This window comes from Zingiber officinale, chromosome 6B (genome assembly GCF_018446385.1).
Source record: "Zingiber officinale cultivar Zhangliang chromosome 6B, Zo_v1.1, whole genome shotgun sequence".
NCBI lineage: Eukaryota > Viridiplantae > Streptophyta > Magnoliopsida > Zingiberales > Zingiberaceae > Zingiber > Zingiber officinale.
Window position 1 is genome coordinate 94,299,162 of NC_055996.1, and position 20,338 is coordinate 94,319,499.

Genomic DNA, 20,338 nt, shown 5'->3' on the forward strand with positions numbered 1-20,338 from the left:
ATTAATAGCTTTCTATGAAGTATCCGATCATGGGATTTGACTACGGAACATTATCATAGTGTTATAGATCGTTGATGGCGTTGATAGGACATTAAGGATCAACTATAATAATAAAGCCTAAAATTTATGCCAAGCACAATCGCAGTTCGTCGAAGTCAAAAACCATATACATAGAATATCTATCGATCAAAGAAAGAGTTCAGAGTAATCAAGTATTCGTTGAGTATATTTGGACAAACTCCATGTTGGCAGATCTATTTACCAAGGCCTTGCTGCCTAAAGTTTTTCATTAGTATGTGATGAGTATGGGGAGTCCTTCATATAAATGAATTATCCATTTAGTGACAGTTTGTATTTATTTTTTTGATGCTCTATGTTGATGGATAATGTATTTTTTTATTTATCATATAAACTTAAGTTTTATGATACATGTATATATATTTCATTTAACACTCTGAATACAATCATCATGATTTACTCATGCAGTTTAACATATAATGTTTGTAAATATGATGTTAGACTCTATTTAAAGTCATAAAGTGTTATCATGATTACTAACTAGTGTTGTTTAATATATGATGTTTGTAAATATGATATTGGATTTCTTCTGGAATCATAAGGTTTTAATCATGATTTTCTACCGCAGTTAAGCATAAAGTGTTTGCAAATATAATTAGGACTCTTTTGAGTCATCAGAAGGACAAGTTGAGAATTGACATGTGTAGATTACATTTCATGCAATTCTCATACTACACATTCACATCTGATCTATATCATTAATGACATTGGTATTATGATTATTGTTGGGTCTTGTTGCCAATATATAAGAGTAACTATGATCATTTAAGTCTTATACCAATCAAATTGATGGACCAAATTTTTTTTACATCTTATGGCATTTTTTGAGCCCAACTAAGGAATTTAGGTTGTATGTTATACACAAAATTACATATAGTCCAAATGAGAGATTGTTGAATTTAATTTCCTAATATGTGGACTTACATGTTGATTTAATAACATATGGGATAATGTCATGGAACGAACCCGATAAGGTGATCTAATTAAGGTTTTCATGATTTCGGATTATTGGACGTGAGTTCATATGTGTAGAACCTTTGAATCTGAATGTATTATTAATGATGGACTGATAACATATTCAATCCCACCATATAAAAAGGTGTGATCCTCGTAGGGTTAGGGATTTTGACAGATCTCTTTGCATCCCATTGATGTGGAGAATACAATGGCATCACCTTAACACCCTACGAAAGATTTGTCCATTGTTTCTTCACAAGATCTCCAGAATTCATAGACGATGCAACGACGATGGCATTTCTACTACATTCGGGTTCTATTTAGCTTGCCATTGTTCACTTTATGTTTATGTTACTATGTTCTTGATAAAACTAGATCCTAATGTATGAATTTATTTTGTATTCTTATGGATTAGAATACTATAGAGATTCTTGTTTCCTTCAAGCTCAACTTGGATGCCTTCGCCCCATACTACTTGAACATCAAGAATGCAAACATTGTAATTCTAGATCATGGCATCAATGCAGCTAAGCCAAGCTATAGTTGGCGACTCCTAAAGGTGGCAGAGCAACAGAGTGGCCAACAATGATGATCGATAGTTGGAGGTGATGTGCTTAGAAGAGGGAGAAGTTAAAGAGGAGGCTATTCAGAATATGTTATCATAGATAATTAAAATATAAAAGTTATCCACCCAAAATAAAATACAATAGACTAAGTGCGCTCTTTGAATTTTTTTTAAAAAAAACTCTCAAGAATCTTCCCTCCCTTTTCTTTCACATTTCTACTTTTATCATTTTGAATAGAACGGTGGCCTACATATTTTTATTTTTGTTTGGTACTAATCGCACTTTCATGGGAAGGACTAAATCATATTTTTGGTGCAATATATATGCGCCATTCAGGACCAATTTAAAAATTAGGATGGCAGAAGATGCGTCGCATATCGCTTCCTCAGCTCCTCCACATGCAACCGGACTTGACGCAGAATCCGAGAAGTCGTATGCCCCGCACGTGTCCCAAGACGTGACGTCCACTATTTTTTTAACAGAGCCATGTGCTGAACTTGTTATTTTGCCAATGCTATTTACGATCAACAACAGGTGCCTGGGATCACGGGGACACGAACATTAATGCAATATCCTGCGTCTAATTTTTGAAATTTTTTATTTATGAAACTAATAATCTGTACGTACCAATGAGAGACGCTGTTTCGTCGAACCCATGAGTTTCTGTGCCCGCACTGTGGAGTACTCTGTGGCATTATCTGTGGTGAGTGCAGGGCTCCTCGCCAGCTAAATTATGCGGAATCCCGATGGGCTTCTCCCATTCTAATTCTTTTACTCTTTTCTTCAATTTCTCAAGATTGATTATTTGAAAAAAAACATATACGAATTAAAATCGCCTAAATTAATATTGGAACGTCTGTAAAAAGAAGATATTAAAGAAAAATTAGAATGCTGTTAAAAAAAAAATCATAGAGCAAATCGTGAAGTCTAAATCTCCACAAATTAATGCCTACGAAAAGTAAATTCCCGAGTGGTTAATTGGTCCTGCGGTAATTAGATGAGGTGGATGTCCGGGCCGTGTATCAAGAAGCCGCTCGGTAGAGCCGCCGGTGGGGGGTCGTAGAGGGCGGTGGCGGGGGAGGTAAGTTGCTGCTGGAATTCCTTCTGACGGCGGAGTTCGAGGACCTTGCGGTGGGAATTGGAGTGCTGGGAGACGATGAAGGTGGGGCTGGATGCCGGGCGGTACTCCGGCACGAGGCGGCCTGACTTGAAGCGGACGCCGCAGGCGTTGCATAGTGTTTTGGGGCCCATTGGTCCCGTCCGCCACTGCGGCGTCTTATCGGTCTGGCAGTGGAGGCACCGGCGACCGTCCGAAGCTGCGGCCCCCTCTGACGTCTCTTTCTTCTTCGTGACCTTCTTGGGGGAGACGGTGCTGAACGGCACGATCAGCTCCGAGTCTGGTGAAGCCGCACTCTCTTCCGAGGGAGACAGGACAAGAAGGCGGGAGGACCAATTACCGGGGGCGACGCGAGAGCGCTTGCTACGCGCCTTGCCAGGGACCTCGGGCCGGAAGGTGGATACTTGGCCGTCCTGGAAGGTGTTCGCGGCGGCGATGGTGGTGGTGGTGGACGAGGAGGAGGCCGTGGAATTGACGCCGTTGATGAGATTAAGCTTGTGCAGATCTTCGCTGGAGAAAGAATCCTCCACAACATCGGACGACAATGCCCATTCGTATTCGAGCTTCGTCAACTCCGCCATCGCGTCGTACTGCTGCATTCATAATAGGAAATCAATTTCACTCACAAAAAAAAAAAAAAAAAAAACGTTTGCCCTTTCCTCTCCCTAAATCCCATTTCGAGGGCAGAATTTTGTTCATGGTACGAAGCAGATAGCAGGTATGACGAACCAAAATTATTACTATGAGTAGGTTGATCAGCAGGATCGTTTCTTCTTCCATCGTTTCAGTTTTGGCTGCTCGATAAGAGAAACAGAACTAAAATTAAGACCTAATTGAAAGAGGAATCTGCCAGCGACAGATGATTCCATTTGCAACCTCTGTAAACAAATTCATCTGAAAAATTGTTCGAAAGATGAAACATATATAATTGCTCTTTCTCTCTCTCTCTCTCACTTCCAACTGCATGGCGTTTAATTTTTCTCCTCCTAGAAACAAACATTTCGAAATTCGAAAGAATGAATGAATAATCACGGAAAATCAGCTGGAAAGAAATTAAAATGTTATCGAGAAAAAAAAACCAACTCAATTCACATCGTCGTTCTTTTTCCAATAAAAAAACTGAAGGAATTCGATTCTGCACGAAGTTATGACCATAAATGAGGACAGAAATAATAAACAGGGTTCAATTTTAGAGAAACAAGCGAGAAGTATAAGGAGGCACCGGCTCAAAGAAGTCGCCTGAGAGGCTGGCGTAGACGGCGTTCCGACAGAGGGCGTCCTTGTGATCACGAACGGACAAGGAGGAATTGCAATAGCTGTCCACCGCCGTGACGGTGGATGAGTCGGTGGAATTCCCAGCGGCGCCATCGGATCCGGCGCCTTCCTCCCCCGCAGTGGCGATTATCCACCCGGCCTCGTCATTGGAGAAATCCAGCAGGTCCTCGACGACGAACTGCTCACCCCCACCGCTGGCCTTCTCCGGAGAGCAATGCGGGTTCCCGGCGAGGCAGAATCCGGCGTGGAAGAGCTCCGGCGCTTCCATTAATTTTATGCTCTGAATTAATTAGGGTTTAAAGACCGATCGAGATCAGAAACGAAAGGAAATTACCGGCGAGAGAAGAGAGCCTCTTTTCTTCACCTAATGGTCCGAGTGCCATCATCTAGTAACCTCTCTCTACCCAAAATACCGTCCACATTTTTCCTCATACTTTCCGCAAAATAACGGACCATAAACCCGCGCCAGTTACGGGCGAACGAGGGTACTTTCGGAACTCCATTAGCCCTCGAATTAATGAAGCGTCAGGGTTTATTAATCTCGCTCGCTGTTAATTAGTGGTGGAATTAACTCCAGAACCAGGAGCTGAAACAATTAAGGTAACTCGAGAAAAGTAATATGAATCGTTTTTAAAAAATATATATTTTTTTATATATTTTCAAAGAAAATTCAATTCAACAACTCTTCCGACGGAATCGACAATTGACTCGTGCATTATCGTCCGAGTCTACAGCCGTATTCCTCTCTCTCTTATTCCACGTAATTTCCTTCTCTCCTTTGGAAACCCGTTCCGTTTGGGTTGCATCACGTTTTCTTATTCAATCCAGTTACTTGGACGCGGAACATCCAACGGACAGCGAGGTGCCACGCCATCCCGCTGTCTTCTCAATTTTTATATTTATCAAATTAATTGACGGTAATCGCTCCGTCTATCTATTCGGGTTAATCAAAGTTGAAAGCACGTGATCAGGGTCTGCGATCACGGGGGGAAACTAAGGTGGAAAGAAATATTGACATTTTCATATACCGTACTGAAATATATACCAAAAGTGAATCAGAAGATAGGTTCACACTTGAATCGAGTCATGAATCTGTACTTATTTTCGAAGATTTCTACACGGTATAATATATTTTAAGTATTTTTTTTAAAAATAATTATATGTTTACAAAGGAAATTAACTATGTCTGAAAATTAAATAAACGAACTAAGTATAGAAAATAAAACACTTAACGAATAACTAAAATCAATCTCAATGATCGAACCAATTCAAGTTGAAATCCCAACTCATGTTGTAAAATTTGAAGAGGACAATTTCAGATTAAAAAGCAAATTAGTTGAACTAAAACAACTACTAGAATAATTTACAACTCGATCCAAGTACCTTGATATGATACTTAGATCACAAAGAGTTGTGTACAATAAATTCGGACTCAGATACAAGTCCAGCTCAACTAACAAAATATTTATATCTTTAGTCAATTAAAATAAAAATTAAACCAAAGTTTGAGTTCCAAAAGTATGTCTAACCTACTTAATCAATCAAATAAAGTCTCTAAGCTATCTAAAACCAAATAACCCAACTTTAATCTCAAAAATTAAACTCTCTAAGCTAAATTTAATAAAGTCAACTAAAGTAATAACTAAACCTAAATTAAACAAAATTAATCTAAACTATAACCAAGTCTATTATAACTATAAAACAAATCGACACAAACCTAAAACTTAAAGTTCAATAATTCAGGACGAGGCTCCAAATTAGTTGGAACCTTTAAAGCAATAGTTTACCCATCCGGGTAATGGACTAAAGTTAAATAGGGACAAAAGTTTAACTTGATAAAATAGTACTAGAGAAGTTTTGGATGATAATAAGTTAGGGAAGCTCTATCTATGCATGTCTAAGAAGATATGACTTTGACCTTGTAAGATTCGACAATTAAATAATAAATGTTATTAGAGAAATAATCTTATTGAATTTTTCAAAAATTTTTAAAAAATTTTCTGCATTTAAACAGAGGTCTGATGACCCGTTTTAAATGGGATGGATCTATTGGTTCGGAGAAAGCCTATTTAGAATATCCCTTAAATGAGAGTTGATTGAAATATAAACTTAGGTAATAATGTTATTACTTAGTTATAAACCTAAGTTCCTCATCCCTCCCACGCACCCCTTTATCCCGAGCCTCAATCCATTGCCGCTCCTCTTCTCCTCTCGTTACCACTGACCACCACGGCTCGACGCCGGCCGTTAGCCCTTCCACATCTTCTTTGTCGCCTGATGTCGAGCCATCCTCATTGTTCCAGCGATCATTGACGCTATCCTGCCCCGATTTCTACTCGACGCCATTGTCTACGTGCGCTATCTGATCATACCAACGCCGCCCACCGCTCTACGCCACCGTTGCTTGAAGGGAGGAGTCGATGAAAGGGGCTAAGGGAGCCTCTCTCTCTCTCTCTCTCTCTCTCTCTCGTTCGTAGATCTAAGTAGAACGATGGCTATTGCCACCAGTGAGGGCATCGCCGCGAGTCCTCTCCTGTAAACAGTGCTGCCGCTGCCCTACTACGATTTCTCCTCTTGTGCATGCCCGATCATCGGAGGCTCGGCTGCCTTCGAGAGCCGATGACGCTGCAATGCCAAGATTGAAGCCACACCGTCCTTGGTCGTGCCCTAGTGCCATCGTTACCCTCCTCTGTACTGGATCAACATCACAGTAGCCCTGGATCCTTCACTATGCGACTATAGATTTGGATTTGGGATAAGTGTGTAGATTTGGATTAATGCTGGATGGAATCCTATCTTGGTTGTTTCATTGGATCGATGTCATTTCCTAGAATTTGAATTGTTGGTTAGTAAATCTAGATCTGGTTCTTAGATTCTGTTATGGAGATTAATGGGGGATTAATACCTGTCCGAATTTGGTTTATTTGGCAGATTTAGAGTTCTTGATTTGCGGTGGCTATCCTTCTTCAGCCAAGGATTGACAGAAGGGGATTATTAAGGTTAGTTTCATGGTTCAACATTGATTTGATCAATAAATATATTGATATCAGATTTGGAATGTGTTATTATGTGGTGGTTTGGTTAATTAGATGAGTGATTGGAAAAATAGTTTTGATGAGTATGATGATTAGTGGTGATTGATTGTGGAATATGGATGATTATGTTATTGTTGAGATGTAATTGAGTCGTATATTTGGATGGTGGATTGATTAAGGTTATTTAATCTATTTGGTTGGTGGAATGCTTAAGGATACTTAAATCTAATATAGACGTGATTGATTATCATCCTATTGGTTCATTATGCTTGTAGTTGATACATGGATTAAATGATGGTGTAAAATGGAATCATTAACTAATTGGGGTTGCCATGATTGATTGGTGAGAATATAATCAAAGAATTTATTCGTGGATTAAGAATCGATGTATCATCTAATTGGATTTGGATTATTAGGTGGAATTAAAAATGGTTACCTAATTGAATTAGGATCAGGTTTTGGGTTTAGCTAATTGTTATATATGTGATTAGCTAAACTGTATATCATGTGATTTTACAGGACGTTGATTCGAGACGAGTGTCTGGACGTGGGATGGTTTAACACGATCTATATATGAAAGTGGGTACTTCTTGCCTTGATTCTTAGTAGTTTGACCTTAGTGCATGAGCTATATTTTTGGATAGTTGTTATATTTACCTTGACTTCACTCGTATTTTTCCTGAGCTTGATACTTATCCACTCGATTTTTGGATAATCGATTTGATGTCTATACAGTCTCTTCTTGCCATCTATGATATTTAGCGGATACTAGATACCATGTTTACCTATTTTGATTGCTTTTTACTCATGTATCTTATTGAGCATGCTGGCTTCATGTAGCATACCTGATTTATTTTTATAAATGTGATGACTGCTGCATCTTGTATATCATGTCATTACATGCATGCAGGCGATCACGTCTCCCTTGTGAGTGAGTGAGTCGTCGGGCCGCACCGCACACTCGACCATTCATGGGTAGTGGTAGCTGGAGGAGATGCAGCTTGCCCTTTCGTGCTCCCACTCACTCACTCATGGGTAGTGATAGCTGGAGTTGTGAGCAGCAAGAAACCCCATCGTAGACGTAGCTAGTTAGCTACTATACAACTATCCCCTCAGCCACTCGAGAATAGTGGTAGCTGGAGTGGTGTACAGTCTGTCACTGACTCGGCCTCTCGACCATACAGGGGTTATGATATAGAGGGGTGGGCGGGAGTGACCATCCGTGCATACGTTATTGTTATTATACTTGCTTATGCTGTTGTTGCTTACTTATGCTGTCATGCTTACACATGTTGAGATATATACTTGTTGTTTGTGTTTAGACACTAGCTTACTTATTGGTAATATGTATATACATCACATATTACCCTTGTAGTTATGAGCAGTACTGTAACAGGTCTGTACTATTCCTAACCTTATAGCCTAGGATATGGTTTAAGGTATGGACATTTATTATGATATCAATGTAGTATCTGCTATTTTCCTTACGAGACTATATATCTTTGTATCTCTAGTTCTTTATTATGTTCATGCACTATCTGTCTAATACCCGCTGCGTCCCAGTACTCACCACCCCATGAACTGATTTATTTCGCCAACTAGTAGGTAAAGGATTTATGGAGTCGCCTAGAGTTCCTATCCGCTAGTCCCATGTCACATCGAGCGACTTCTTCCATTATTGCTTTCGTTCGTATTATTGGCTTTGGACTTGTTCATGTGTATGTATCTTTTGTATGGAGGTCAACTTTGTAGTTTCTTATATTTGGTTTAATATTGTCATGCCAAGCCGAGCTGGCTCGTAGTTAGTTGTATTGTGGTTTTGTGTTTTTTTATTGTGATTTTCGCTGTGTTTTGCTACAACCGTGTGGGATCTTTATTAACTGCATGGTTATGTTTACTTTCAACCGTGTGGATTGCTTATAAAATGCATGGTTGTATTTACATTCAGCCGTGTGGACTGTAGATTGCTTGTGAGTAGCCTTGGGGCAATGTATACTGGTTTTATTTGTCACTACTACAGGGGAGGTGCTGTCCGATTTTCGTTGGACAACCTTACCCTCGGGGCGTGACAGACTTGGTGCATTTGACTTAGTGGAACTAACTAAAGCTACCTTTTACTAATCCTAACTAGTTAAACCAGAGTTTTGTATAAAGTTCAGTGGATAAGACTATTTGAAAATATTTGAAGGTGTAGTTACTCTAATGATGTCCAGGTGATTCACCATAGCTTAGAAGTTTATCCGAAAAATGTTTGTTTGTTGAACTCAAAGCTAAACTTGAATCTAACATAAAGTTAAACCAAACCCTGAAATTCAACTTAACTGATCTCATAAAATTATAAGATTCCCTAATTGAAAATATAGATTGGATGAGATAACTAAGGAGTTAAATTTAATTTAATTTAATTTGATTAAATTAAATTAAATTAAATTAAATCAAAGCAAATTAAATTAAATTTAAATTAATTAATTAATTAAATTAAATTAAATTGTAGGGGAGCCTTGGCGCAATGGTAAAGTTGTTGTCATGTGACCAAAAGGTCACGGGTTCGAATATTGAAAACAACCTCTTGTAAAAAGTAGGGTAAAGCTGCGTACAATGGATCCTTCCCCGGGACCCTACATGGCGGGAGCTTCGTGCACCGAGCTTCCCTTTTAATTAAATTAAATTAAAATTAATAAATCTAATTAATAATGACTTCCACCTTTTGTAGGAAACTAAGTGAATATTAGACAGTGATTGTTCCAAACACATGACTGGGGATCACACAAAGTTTGCTCAACTAACATACAAAATTCTAGAAATGATTTCTTTGGAAATAACAGTAAATTTAAGGTAATTGAGATAGATAATATCAAACTCAAAACTCACTTTATTGTTAAAAAGCTATTATTTGTTGATAATTTAAAATACAATCTACTTAGCATTAGTCAATTGTGTGATTCTGGATATAAGATTATGTTTTTATCTTCTGAATGCTTAATCAAGCACATAGATAACCCTAACATAAACCTAAAAGGGTTTAGGAAGGACAATGTCTATGCAATTAACTTAACCATCTCTTCACTTAAGTGTCACTTGACACAGAAAGAAGAAACTTGATTCTGGCATAGAAAAATATTCCACACAAACTTTAAAAATCTACAAAATTAAATGACTTAGTTAGAGGCTTACCAAAATTATCTAACTTAGATTTAACAATCTGTAATGTTTGTCAATAAAAAAAGCAAACCAAATAAACTCACAAATTAACAAATCAAACTCAAACAAATTCTATACTAGAACTATTGCACCTGGACCTATTTGACTCCATGGAATCAAATCAATAAATGAGAGTCTCTATTGTTTAATAATAATAGCTAATTACTCAAAATTCACTTGGGTGAAATTTTTAATAAATAAAGATGAAACATTTGAATTCTTCAGTAATTTTTGCAAATAAACTAAAAATGAAAAAGACCAAACAATTAAACAAATTAGAAGTGATAATGGAGATGAATTTAAGAATCATAATTTTAATATATTTTGCCTAAAAAATAGCTATCATCACTAATTTTCATGTCTTAAAGCACCCAAGCAAAATGGAATTGTTGAAAGAAAGAATAGAATCCTACTTAAAGCCTCCAGGATAATGCTGAATGAATATCAGCTTCCAAAATACTTTTGGGCAGAAGCTGTTAGTACAACATGCTATGAACAAAATAGAACTACAATAAATAAATATTATAACAAGGCTTCGTTTGAACTCTATTATGATAAAATACCCAATATCAAATACTTTAAAGTATTTGGATACCTAGTTTATATATTAAATACCAGAGAATACTTAAAAAAATTTCCTCAAAAGTAGAATATAGAATTTTTATCGGTTACTCATTAAACAGTAGAGGTTACAGAGTATATAACAAAAATACACTAAAAATTTAAGAAACCATAAATGTAAAATTTAAAGAATCTAACCATAACTTAGAACAAACTCAGATTCAACAAATTGATTTTGTTAGATGTAGCTCCAGTCAAGGGGGAGCAAGTAAAAAAAATCTAAATCAAGAATACGAAGAAGAAAATCAACTATAAGAAAATGAACAAATTAGAACCATAAGAGTTAACCCAAGCCACCCAATTGAACAAATAATTGGTGACCCAAACCTAAGGGTCCAAACTATATCAGCGTTTAGGAACCTAAGCCAAATAACTTTAATCTCTAACATTGAACCCAAAATAATAGAAGAATCACTAAGTGACCTAGATTAGATCTTAGCCATGGAAAAGGAACTGACCCAATTTGAAAGAAATGAAGTGTAAGATCTAGTTCCATTACCAGAACATAAAAAATTGATAGAAACAAAATTGGTCTTTAGAAACAAACTAAATGAAAAAGGAGAAGTCGTTAGAAACAAGGCTAGACTAGTCGCAAAAGGATTCAGCCAAATTATGGGACTTGACTATGATGAAATCTATGCCCCTGTCGCTAGACTCGAATCAATTAAAATGTTGTTAAGTTATACATCCCATGAGGGTTTCAAATTTTATCAAATGGATGTAAAGTTGACCTTTCTCAACAGATTAATTAAAGAAGAGGTATATGTAGGTCAACCTCCAGGGTTTGAGAACTTAGAACACCCTAACCATATGTTTAAACTAAAGAAATCCCTTTATGGTTTAAAACCGGCTCCTAGAGCTTGGTATGAAAGGTTAACTATATACTTAATCTCAAAAAGCTTCAAACAATGTCAAGTAGACCCAACCCTCTTCGTAAAAATAATTGATCAAGATTTCTTTATAGCTCAAGTCTATGTAAATGATATAATATTTGGGTCAACTAATTCAAAACTTTTACAAGAATTTATAACATTGATGGAACAAGAATTTGAAATGAGTCTAGTAGGACAACTAACATTCTTCCTAGGTCTACAAATCAAACAAACAAATAAAGGAAACTATGTTTATCAACAAAAATATACATGAATTACTCAAGAAATTTGGAATAAAAAACTCCAAAGATACTAAAACTCTAATGACCACTAATGTAACCCTAGATAGTGATCCAAATGAAAACCTATGGACCTTAAATATTATAGAAGTGTCATAAGAAGCCTACTATACCTAACTGATTAGAACAAATTCTCATTTCTCTAGAATTTCAAAATTGATTAGAACAAATCCATAGAAAGCATGTTCCTATAGATCTAGAAATTGAGCATCTCACAAACACAATAGGTTTACCTTGATTGTACATTAAAAAACTTAGAATGACGTGAGTTGTATAGACCTATTGCTTGGACTTTGGATGATTATATCAGTGTATCAATACAAGTTTGGGTGGAAAATACCAAAATGAAAGTGATCAGGTTAAGTAATCTAGTTTAGTCAAACAATAATTGGATATATTTACTTAACTTTACTAACCAGTGAACACTGCTATCGTCTGGTAGTTAGATAGTAACTAACAGTTATATATTTAAGGACAATTTCTATATGAATATTTTCTTTAAATAATATTAGGTTCAGGGGGAGGATACTTAAAAATGATTATTTATTTTCATTCCAAAATGCTTTCCAAATGATCTCACAATCACCCTCAAAATTGTTTTCAAAATTTATGATACCTGCGTTGAAAAGAAAAATTCTTTTTCAAACTATCTCCTTTATTCAAAGGTTATTTTTTTACTTTGAAAAGTTTTTTTTAAAATTATTTTGCAAAGCAAATATTTCTAAAAATTTTGCTTAGGAAAACCTTCTGAAACTATTTTAAAACTTTTATATTCAAAAATATGTTTGAAGATTATTTCTTTTCTTTAGAAATTTTCTCTTACTCACAAATACTTATAATATTTTGAAAATATTTCAAAGATAAAACCTCTTGTTTCAAGTATTCTGCAAACAACTTCAAATTCTTATTTAAAATACTTTAAACTCGTTTGAAACTTTTTGTTAAAGGATCTTTTGAAAATATGTCAAATTCTTAGAAATTTCTTTTAACAAAAGTTTTTCCGACATGACTGATTTTGAAAATTATTTTAAAAAGTATTTTATAACTCACTCTCCAAATATCTTGAAAAGTTACTTTGCAAAGTTTCTTGGTGTACAATTTAAATATTGTTAAACTTTACTTATGCAATTGTTAGCTTTCAAAATCTATTACCAATTTTGAACACTATTTCAAATTAAGTGAGATTTTTTCTACACTAAACTCCTCCCTCCAATAAACCTAAAAAATTTGTACTTGTTTTGCCAAAGCTTTATTACTTTCTATGCTTACTTTTCTAGAATTCCTACATTTTTTATTTATATGTACATTTTTTATAAATATCGAAGGGGGAGGGTTAGAGTTAAGTAAGAAAATGGGGGAGATCCTTGAAAACCCTTAACACTAAAATAATCAAGAGAAAAAAATCAGTTATTAGTATTATTGCATATCTTTTTCTAACTCTAACATAGATTATCATTGCATCAAAAATGGAGAGATTATTGGTGTAATTTGCACTAACGGTCTAACTCAAGTTTTGATGAATGATAAGTGAGTTAAGTTAGGTATTTTTGAGATTTAATACATCTATCGAGCATGCAGAGATTAATAGGTCTAGATGACCTGATACTAGGATGAAACCCAACTAGGTCTGAGGACTCGATAGTTGATACGGAGCCCAGATAGGTCAAAGGGCTAACTTGATATCTAGCGAAAAGTCTGGCTAGGTCCACAGGGCCTGACAGCTGGATGAAGTCCAGTTGGGTCTATGGACTTGACAATTGATGAGAAGACCTGGTGGGTTGAGAGGCTAGTCAACCGATTATAAATTGGTAAGTGAAGGTAAGTTACTGGAGGAGAGTGACTAAGTGAGGATACGCCCCGATTGAGGGGACAATAGGAATCGATCGAGTTTAGATCCATTTTGGATCCCTAAACTGATACCTTAACTAGTTTCTGATCTTGTAAGGATAGGAACTAATTGTTAGGACCCTTGGCGGCTTGCTAGAGGGGGGGGTGAATAGCCCCTACACAAATCAAACAAAAAAAATCTTTCTCGGATAAATAACTTGATTAAAAGAACACTTGCATATAAAAATAATTAAGAAATTAAAAGACAGAGGCTCAGCAGATTTACTTGATTACAACCGGGGAGGTTGTTAATTCAAGATGAAAAAGCACACTAACAATTCTCCTTCTAGCGAAGAAGCCTCTTTATAGCAGTGAACGCTCAGAAACAGAAAGCTAAATAGAAAATGAAATACATACAAGTGTTGTATTGATCTTTCTTGTTGTTAAAAAACTTTGGGAGCAAGACTGCTTATATAGCCTTGCTCAGGGCGCCTGGAAGGGTTCCAATCGCCAGGAGGGGGATAAAATTTTATCCCCTTCGCAATGGATTGTACTCGAATGCGATCCAGATAAACTTCGATTTCGGGCGCCCGGAAGGGTTCTGGGCGCTTTCAGTCTGGGTCTTCAGCTCCAGTTTCACTCGCCTCGGTCTGGGTCTTCCGCTCTGATTCCTCTTACTTGGGTGATCTCAGCCATCCAGAATAGGGCTCACCCGAATCCAACTTTCGGCCTTCTTGAGCAAACTTCCGCTCCTGGCTTCTCGTCCCTCGGAAACGCCACGCATCTCCTTCTCGTCCGCCCACATACTCTTCTGCAGCTCCTCGTCCCTCAGACGCACCGAGCCCGTCGACTCTCTCCCATGTCATCTTTCTCGCTAGCTGCATCTTTTGCTCGACATCCTGTGCTCCTAAATTCCTGTACACTTAGGTATAAGGTTAAATACAGCATGACTTAACCTAACTTGTTTGATCACATCAAAACAACCTTAGGGTACCAACAATCTCCCCCTTTTTGATGTGAGCAACCCAAGTTAAGTTAGGGTAAAATAACATAAAGTAAAAGAAATAAATTTGTAATTAAAGTGCAAAAAATTTTAAAAGGGTTAAACTACCTCTCCCTAGACTTAATTTTCCCTTCTCTCCCTTTGATCACATAAAAAATAGGATACCAAAAAAATCTAAGGATAACTTTTTCAAAAAAATAGTAAAGTTTTTTTTTTAAAAAAATTCTAAGTTAAAAAAAATTTGAGTAACTATTTATAGTATTAATGCTTTATCAGTTAGTCAATTAAATATTTTATTTCATTAATTGACTTTCAGGTTGTGGCGAAGCACTAGGCCTTTTTGGTTATTGGAGCAACAGTTACCTTCTAGATAAAGCCTCTTAAGGAAATTTAAACATTTAATTTTCTCGCTGAAAGCGCTGAGTCTAATTAAAGTTCAAGTTAGACAAGATTTTGAAGCCCAATATAAGCTCCAGCCAACTAGATTAATTATGAAATTTTTAGGAACAAATTTCTTTGAAATTTTTCTAATTTGTCCCTTATGAAATCTAAAATGTTAGCATAGTCTATTATAATTTTGAGTTCTAACATTCAAGCATGCATGATTTTTTAAGTTCTTTATTTCATTTTGTAAATTGTCATTTTCTAATTTTATTTTATTAAATTCTTCTAATGGACAAGATTTTGCTAGAATTAATTTTAACTCTTTAATTTCCTTTTCAAGCTTGCAACAATTCTTTGATAAAAATTTTATAAGCTTAAATGACTTATCAGGCAGAAGAGATCGTACATAATTTATCTTATCGATCCCGTTATCCGTAGCTCCCACTGAAGTGCTGCTTTCTTCCGATGTCACTCCCTCTTCATCGATGCTCTCGATGTTCATTTCAGGCGAGCTTGCTTTGTTTTCTTCATCTTGATATGTTGCCATTAACGCAAGTCTGGAGAAAGCATCAATCTCTGATTTGGATGACGTTTTATCCCACATCGCCTTCAGATTTTTGTGCTTGTTCATTTGGACGAGCTTCTTGTTCTTGCCTTTGTCCTTGTTCTTCAATTTAGGGCAGTTGTCTTTAACATGCCCTTCTTCATTGCAGTGGTAACATCTGATTTTTTTTCTCTTTCTACCCTACAGATGGTTAGATTTTCTATATTTAAATAACTTTTTAAACTGATTTACCATCATCGTCGTTTCCTCGTCGTCGAAAGAAGATTCTGAATCTAGTTCATCCATCTTTGCCTTTAGGGCAATATTGTGCTTCGGCTCATTCTTTGAATCTGTGCATCTCGATTCATGCACTTCAAAAGTTGAAAATAACTCTTCTAAGGTAACATATTCAAAATCTTTAGAGATATAGTAGGAATCTACTAATGATGCTCATTTCGTATTTCTAGGGAATGCATTAAGAGTGCACCTTAGCAAATCTCAGTTGCTTACCTTTTCTCTGAGATTCAAAAGTCTGGTGATGAGCTCCTTAATCATCGAGTGAAGGGGTGCAATGATTTCTTCTTCTTTAAATCGAAGGTTGGTGAGCTAGTTGCGAAGTAAGTCTCGTCTTGTGAGCTTGGCTTCGGACGTCCCTTCGTGCAGCTTAAGGAACTTCTCCCAAAGCTCTTTTGCTGAGTTGTAGGCGTCGATCTGGTTGACTTCTTGTGGCGGTAGGACGCTCAGCAGATGGAACTCTGTTTTGTTGTTTGCCACATAGTCGACTTTCTCCTTCTTCGTCCACTGGTATTCTTCCTTACCTTCGGGTGCTACAAAACTAAACTTCATTATTAAAATCAATTCAAAATTAGTTTTAAAGAATACTTACATTCTCTTTTTCCAGCTCGCGAACTCCCCCTCGAACTTTGGTGGGTATATGCTTGGTCCGACCATCGATTCAGTGCTTCGATCGACGGTTAGTCCTCCTGAAGCGTCCTTGCTTTGATACCACTTGTTAAGACCCTTGGCGGCCGGCTAGAGGGGGTGAATAGCCCTTATACAAATCAAACAAAACAACCTTTCTCGAACAAATAACTTGATTAAAAGAACACTTGCATATAAAAATAATTAAGAAACTAAAAGACAAAGACTCGACGAATTTACTTGGTTACAACCGAGGAGGTTGTTAATCCAAGATGATAAAGCGCACTAACAATTATCTTTCTGGCGGAGAAGCCTCTTTACAGTAGTGAACACTCATAAATAGAAAGCTAAACAGAAAATGAAGTGCATACATGTGTTGTATTGATCTTTCATGTTGTTAAAAAGCTTTGGGAGGAAGGCTGCTTATATAGCTTGTGTCGGGGTGCTTGGAAGGGTTCCAGTCGCCTGGAGGGGGATAAAATTTTATCCCCTTCACAACGGATCATGGTCAAACGTGATCCGGATAAACTTTGATTTTGAGCGCCCAAACATGGAAAGTCAACCATGTTGACTTTTTCAGTCTGGGTCTTCTGCTCCGGTTTCGCTTGCCTCGGTCCGGGTCTTCCGCTTTGGTTCCTCTTGCTTGGGTGAGTGATCTTGGCCATCCGAAATAGGTCTCACCCGAACCCAACATCCGACCTTCTCGAGCAAGCTTTCGCTCCTGGCTTCTCGTCCCTCGAAAACACCGCGCGCCTCCTTCTCGTCCGCCCGCATACTCTTTTGCAGTTCCTTATCCCTCAGATGCACCGAGCCCGTCGGCTCTCTCCTGTGTCATCCTTCTCGCTAGCTGCGTCTTTTGCTCGACGTCCTGTGCTTCTAAGTTCCTATACACTTCGACACGAGGTTAAATACAACATGACCTAACCTAACTTGTTTGATCATATCAAAACAACCTTGGGACATTAATTAATACTCCTTATTATAATTGTACTAAAATTTATTTTACAGGTTAGATATTGTCGTGTTAGACTAACCTAACTTGCAGGATAAAAGGAATAAAAAAGGTCTCGGGTGAACAGTACCCAATGCACCTTCACATATTAGAATACATCTTCATATTGTTTATCGAAGGCCCCTTTAGTGCTATGGAAGGCGTCTTCCAATGGATAAAATTAGACTTCATCATAGATAATGACCTAGCTATTCGGGATCAATTTTCTTATGTTAGAGGTACCTTCAAGGCTATGGAAGGTGCCTTCCATGGTCGATTATACCTATGTTAGGTGAGCACATGTGTCTGACGTGATTATTAGAGGTATCATGATGATTATACCTATGTTATAGTGTGCACACGTGTTTAGTGTATATTATAGGTGTTACTACTTACTATATTTATTGTTTAGTAAACACTTGTTGGACCTATTCATATCTATAGATTTATGTGATAGGTGAATAATGTACTGGAGGTACTAATATTGATTGTGTTGTTGCATTGGTGATGATGGTGTCTGCATCATGATTATGTACATCATATTCATCATTGCACTGCATTCTAACCCTTGTGGTGTGAGAGAGTCGTTAGTCATATTTGTTGCACATTCGACCACTCAGGGTGAGTAGTAGATGGAGTTGGGTTCAACTTGTCCTGTTGTGCCCGCTCAACCATTCTAAGTAGTGGTAGCTGGAGTCGTGCAGGAAGTGACCCCTCATTGTTATATAGCTAAATAGCTACTCTGTATCCTGCCTGTCTAGGCCACATTGATATAGTAGTATCTGGAGACGTGAGCAATTGTCACAGTCCTACCCGCTTGGTCACTCAGATGGAGTGACTGCTAGAGTGGAGTGTAGGGGTGACGCATACATGTTCATATCCATATGATGTGCGGTGCATATTTTGGAAATATATTTACATTTACTTATGATTATTACATTTGCTTGAGCTATGATTATTGCATATGGTTGCCATGGTTCATACATGTTCATTTATCATACATGTATATGTTGTCATTTATATTGCTTAGGTGTTACGAGCAAATCTATTGTTGATCCATAGTGAATTTACTGATCTCTATACCTTGTGTGTTAGATCTATATTGGGTATGTACATTCATTATGTTTGTTATGATTATATGCATTTATTATGTTATATATGATCATGTTCTTATTTTTTACTAAGACTGTATGATTTGATCTTTATATTTTATATTGACCATGCACTATCATGTCTATTACCCGCTGAGTCACCCGAACTCACCATCCTAATTCATATTTTTATGTTTCTCAGATAACATATAGATATTGTAGAGTCGCTTGGAGTACCTGTCTGCCGATCCTACGTCATATCTGCAGATAGTTTTATGGTGTCTTTTTTGCTTTACTTACATTTCTTTGGATTTCTTAGTGGATTCAGTGTTGTAATACTTTTGACTTAGACTTGGTGTTTATCCTTGTGGCTATATTTACTATTTTATGCTTCTTGTTGTGATTAAGTCGTATTGGCACGTAGTTTGTCGTTTTGGTTTGGGTGACCTACCTTTTGTCTTCCACTATATTTTGTTATAGCCGTATGGACTGCTTATTATCCTATATAGTTGTGTATGATTCTAGCCGTGTGGGCTACTTATTATCCTGCGTGGTTATATATGATTCCAGCTATGTGGGTTGTAGGTTATTATACTTGTACAACTATGTGACTATGTATCCAGGTTTCGTATATTGTCATAAGGGAGAGATGTTATCTGTTGGTGCAAATTACACCATAATCAAATATGAGTTTTGATGTTGTCAAAGGTTCAATCTAAGTCTTGTTGTGAGCTAACAAGTTGACTAAGTGTGCAGGCTGTTTACTCAATTGGGGAAGACCTAGTTGGAGGATAGGCAGGAGAAGTCTTAGTAGATCGTGGAGCCCAGGTGAAAGTCCAAGTGGGTCAAGAGGATCTAACGCTTAGCAGTATGATCGATAGGTCTGGAGGACCGAAGATCAAGAGAAAAGTCCTGGCGAGCCGATCAAGGCTAAGTGAAAAGTCCAAACAACATCTGGAGGATCAATGTTTGGCAGGTAGGTTGAGGTAAACAACTGGAGGAGCAACGGAGAGGTTGAGTTCTTGAAGGGAACCAATTAAGGTCGATGATCCAACTAAAGAAACCGGGAAGGTTTTCAAGTTGAGATCAAAACAGGTTCTACTGTCTAATATTACTCATGCATTATATATTATTGTGCCAACCTTTGTGTTGCAGGGATGTTTTGTCTGACACTATTTTACAGGTTATGACCTGACCGATAGACCGAACATAGGGATCGGTCGTCCGAACCAGGTTGACTTAGCACAGATCAATTCAATCAACAATGATCAGCAGCGAAGGAAACTACACTGATCGGTCGACCGAACCAGAGGATCGATCAACTGAAAGATCAATATTAAAGGCATAGTAAATGCAAGTCTCGGCAAATCTCGACGAATAGGGCAGGAGCCTATTCAATCGACCGAATAGAAGGATCAGTCGATCGAACCCTTAATGGTCATTAATTACCGAAGATTGAATCAGCATCGGATCTCAACCAGGAAGGAAAGGAGTTGGTTCGATCGACCGAACCCAGGGATCGGTCGACTGAATATCGACGATTCTTATAAAAGAGA

General features: G+C 37.2%; 1 protein-coding gene and 1 long non-coding RNA gene across 5 annotated transcripts; one reads left to right on the forward strand and one right to left on the reverse strand.

Moving 5' to 3' along the window:
• Window positions 1-2,305: 2,305 nt before the first annotated feature.
• On the reverse strand, window positions 2,306-4,382 carry LOC121990434 (GATA transcription factor 9-like). 2 transcript variants are annotated; one of them, XM_042544567.1, is made up of 2 exons: window positions 3,941-4,382; window positions 2,306-3,308 (listed from the first exon to the last, which is right to left on the reverse strand). In XM_042544567.1, exons 1-2 carry the CDS (start codon window positions 4,259-4,261, stop codon window positions 2,595-2,597), a joined length of 1,035 nt encoding a protein of 344 aa, XP_042400501.1. In that variant the 5' UTR covers window positions 4,262-4,382; the 3' UTR covers window positions 2,306-2,594. The 2 variants fall into 2 exon arrangements, with proteins under 2 accessions (XP_042400501.1, XP_042400500.1); XM_042544566.1 differs by having other exon boundaries at window positions 2,306-3,311.
• A 1,767-nt stretch (window positions 4,383-6,149) lies between these two features.
• Window positions 6,150-19,577, forward strand: LOC121993225. 3 transcript variants are annotated; one of them, XR_006115135.1, is made up of 4 exons: window positions 6,150-6,838; window positions 6,925-6,992; window positions 7,548-7,607; window positions 18,985-19,577. It is a non-coding gene; the product is annotated as an uncharacterized LOC121993225 (long non-coding RNA). The 3 variants fall into 3 exon arrangements; XR_006115133.1 differs by lacking the exon at window positions 18,985-19,577 and adding an exon at window positions 8,634-8,923; XR_006115132.1 differs by lacking the exon at window positions 18,985-19,577 and adding an exon at window positions 7,939-8,617.
• The last annotated feature ends 761 nt before the right edge of the window (window positions 19,578-20,338 follow it).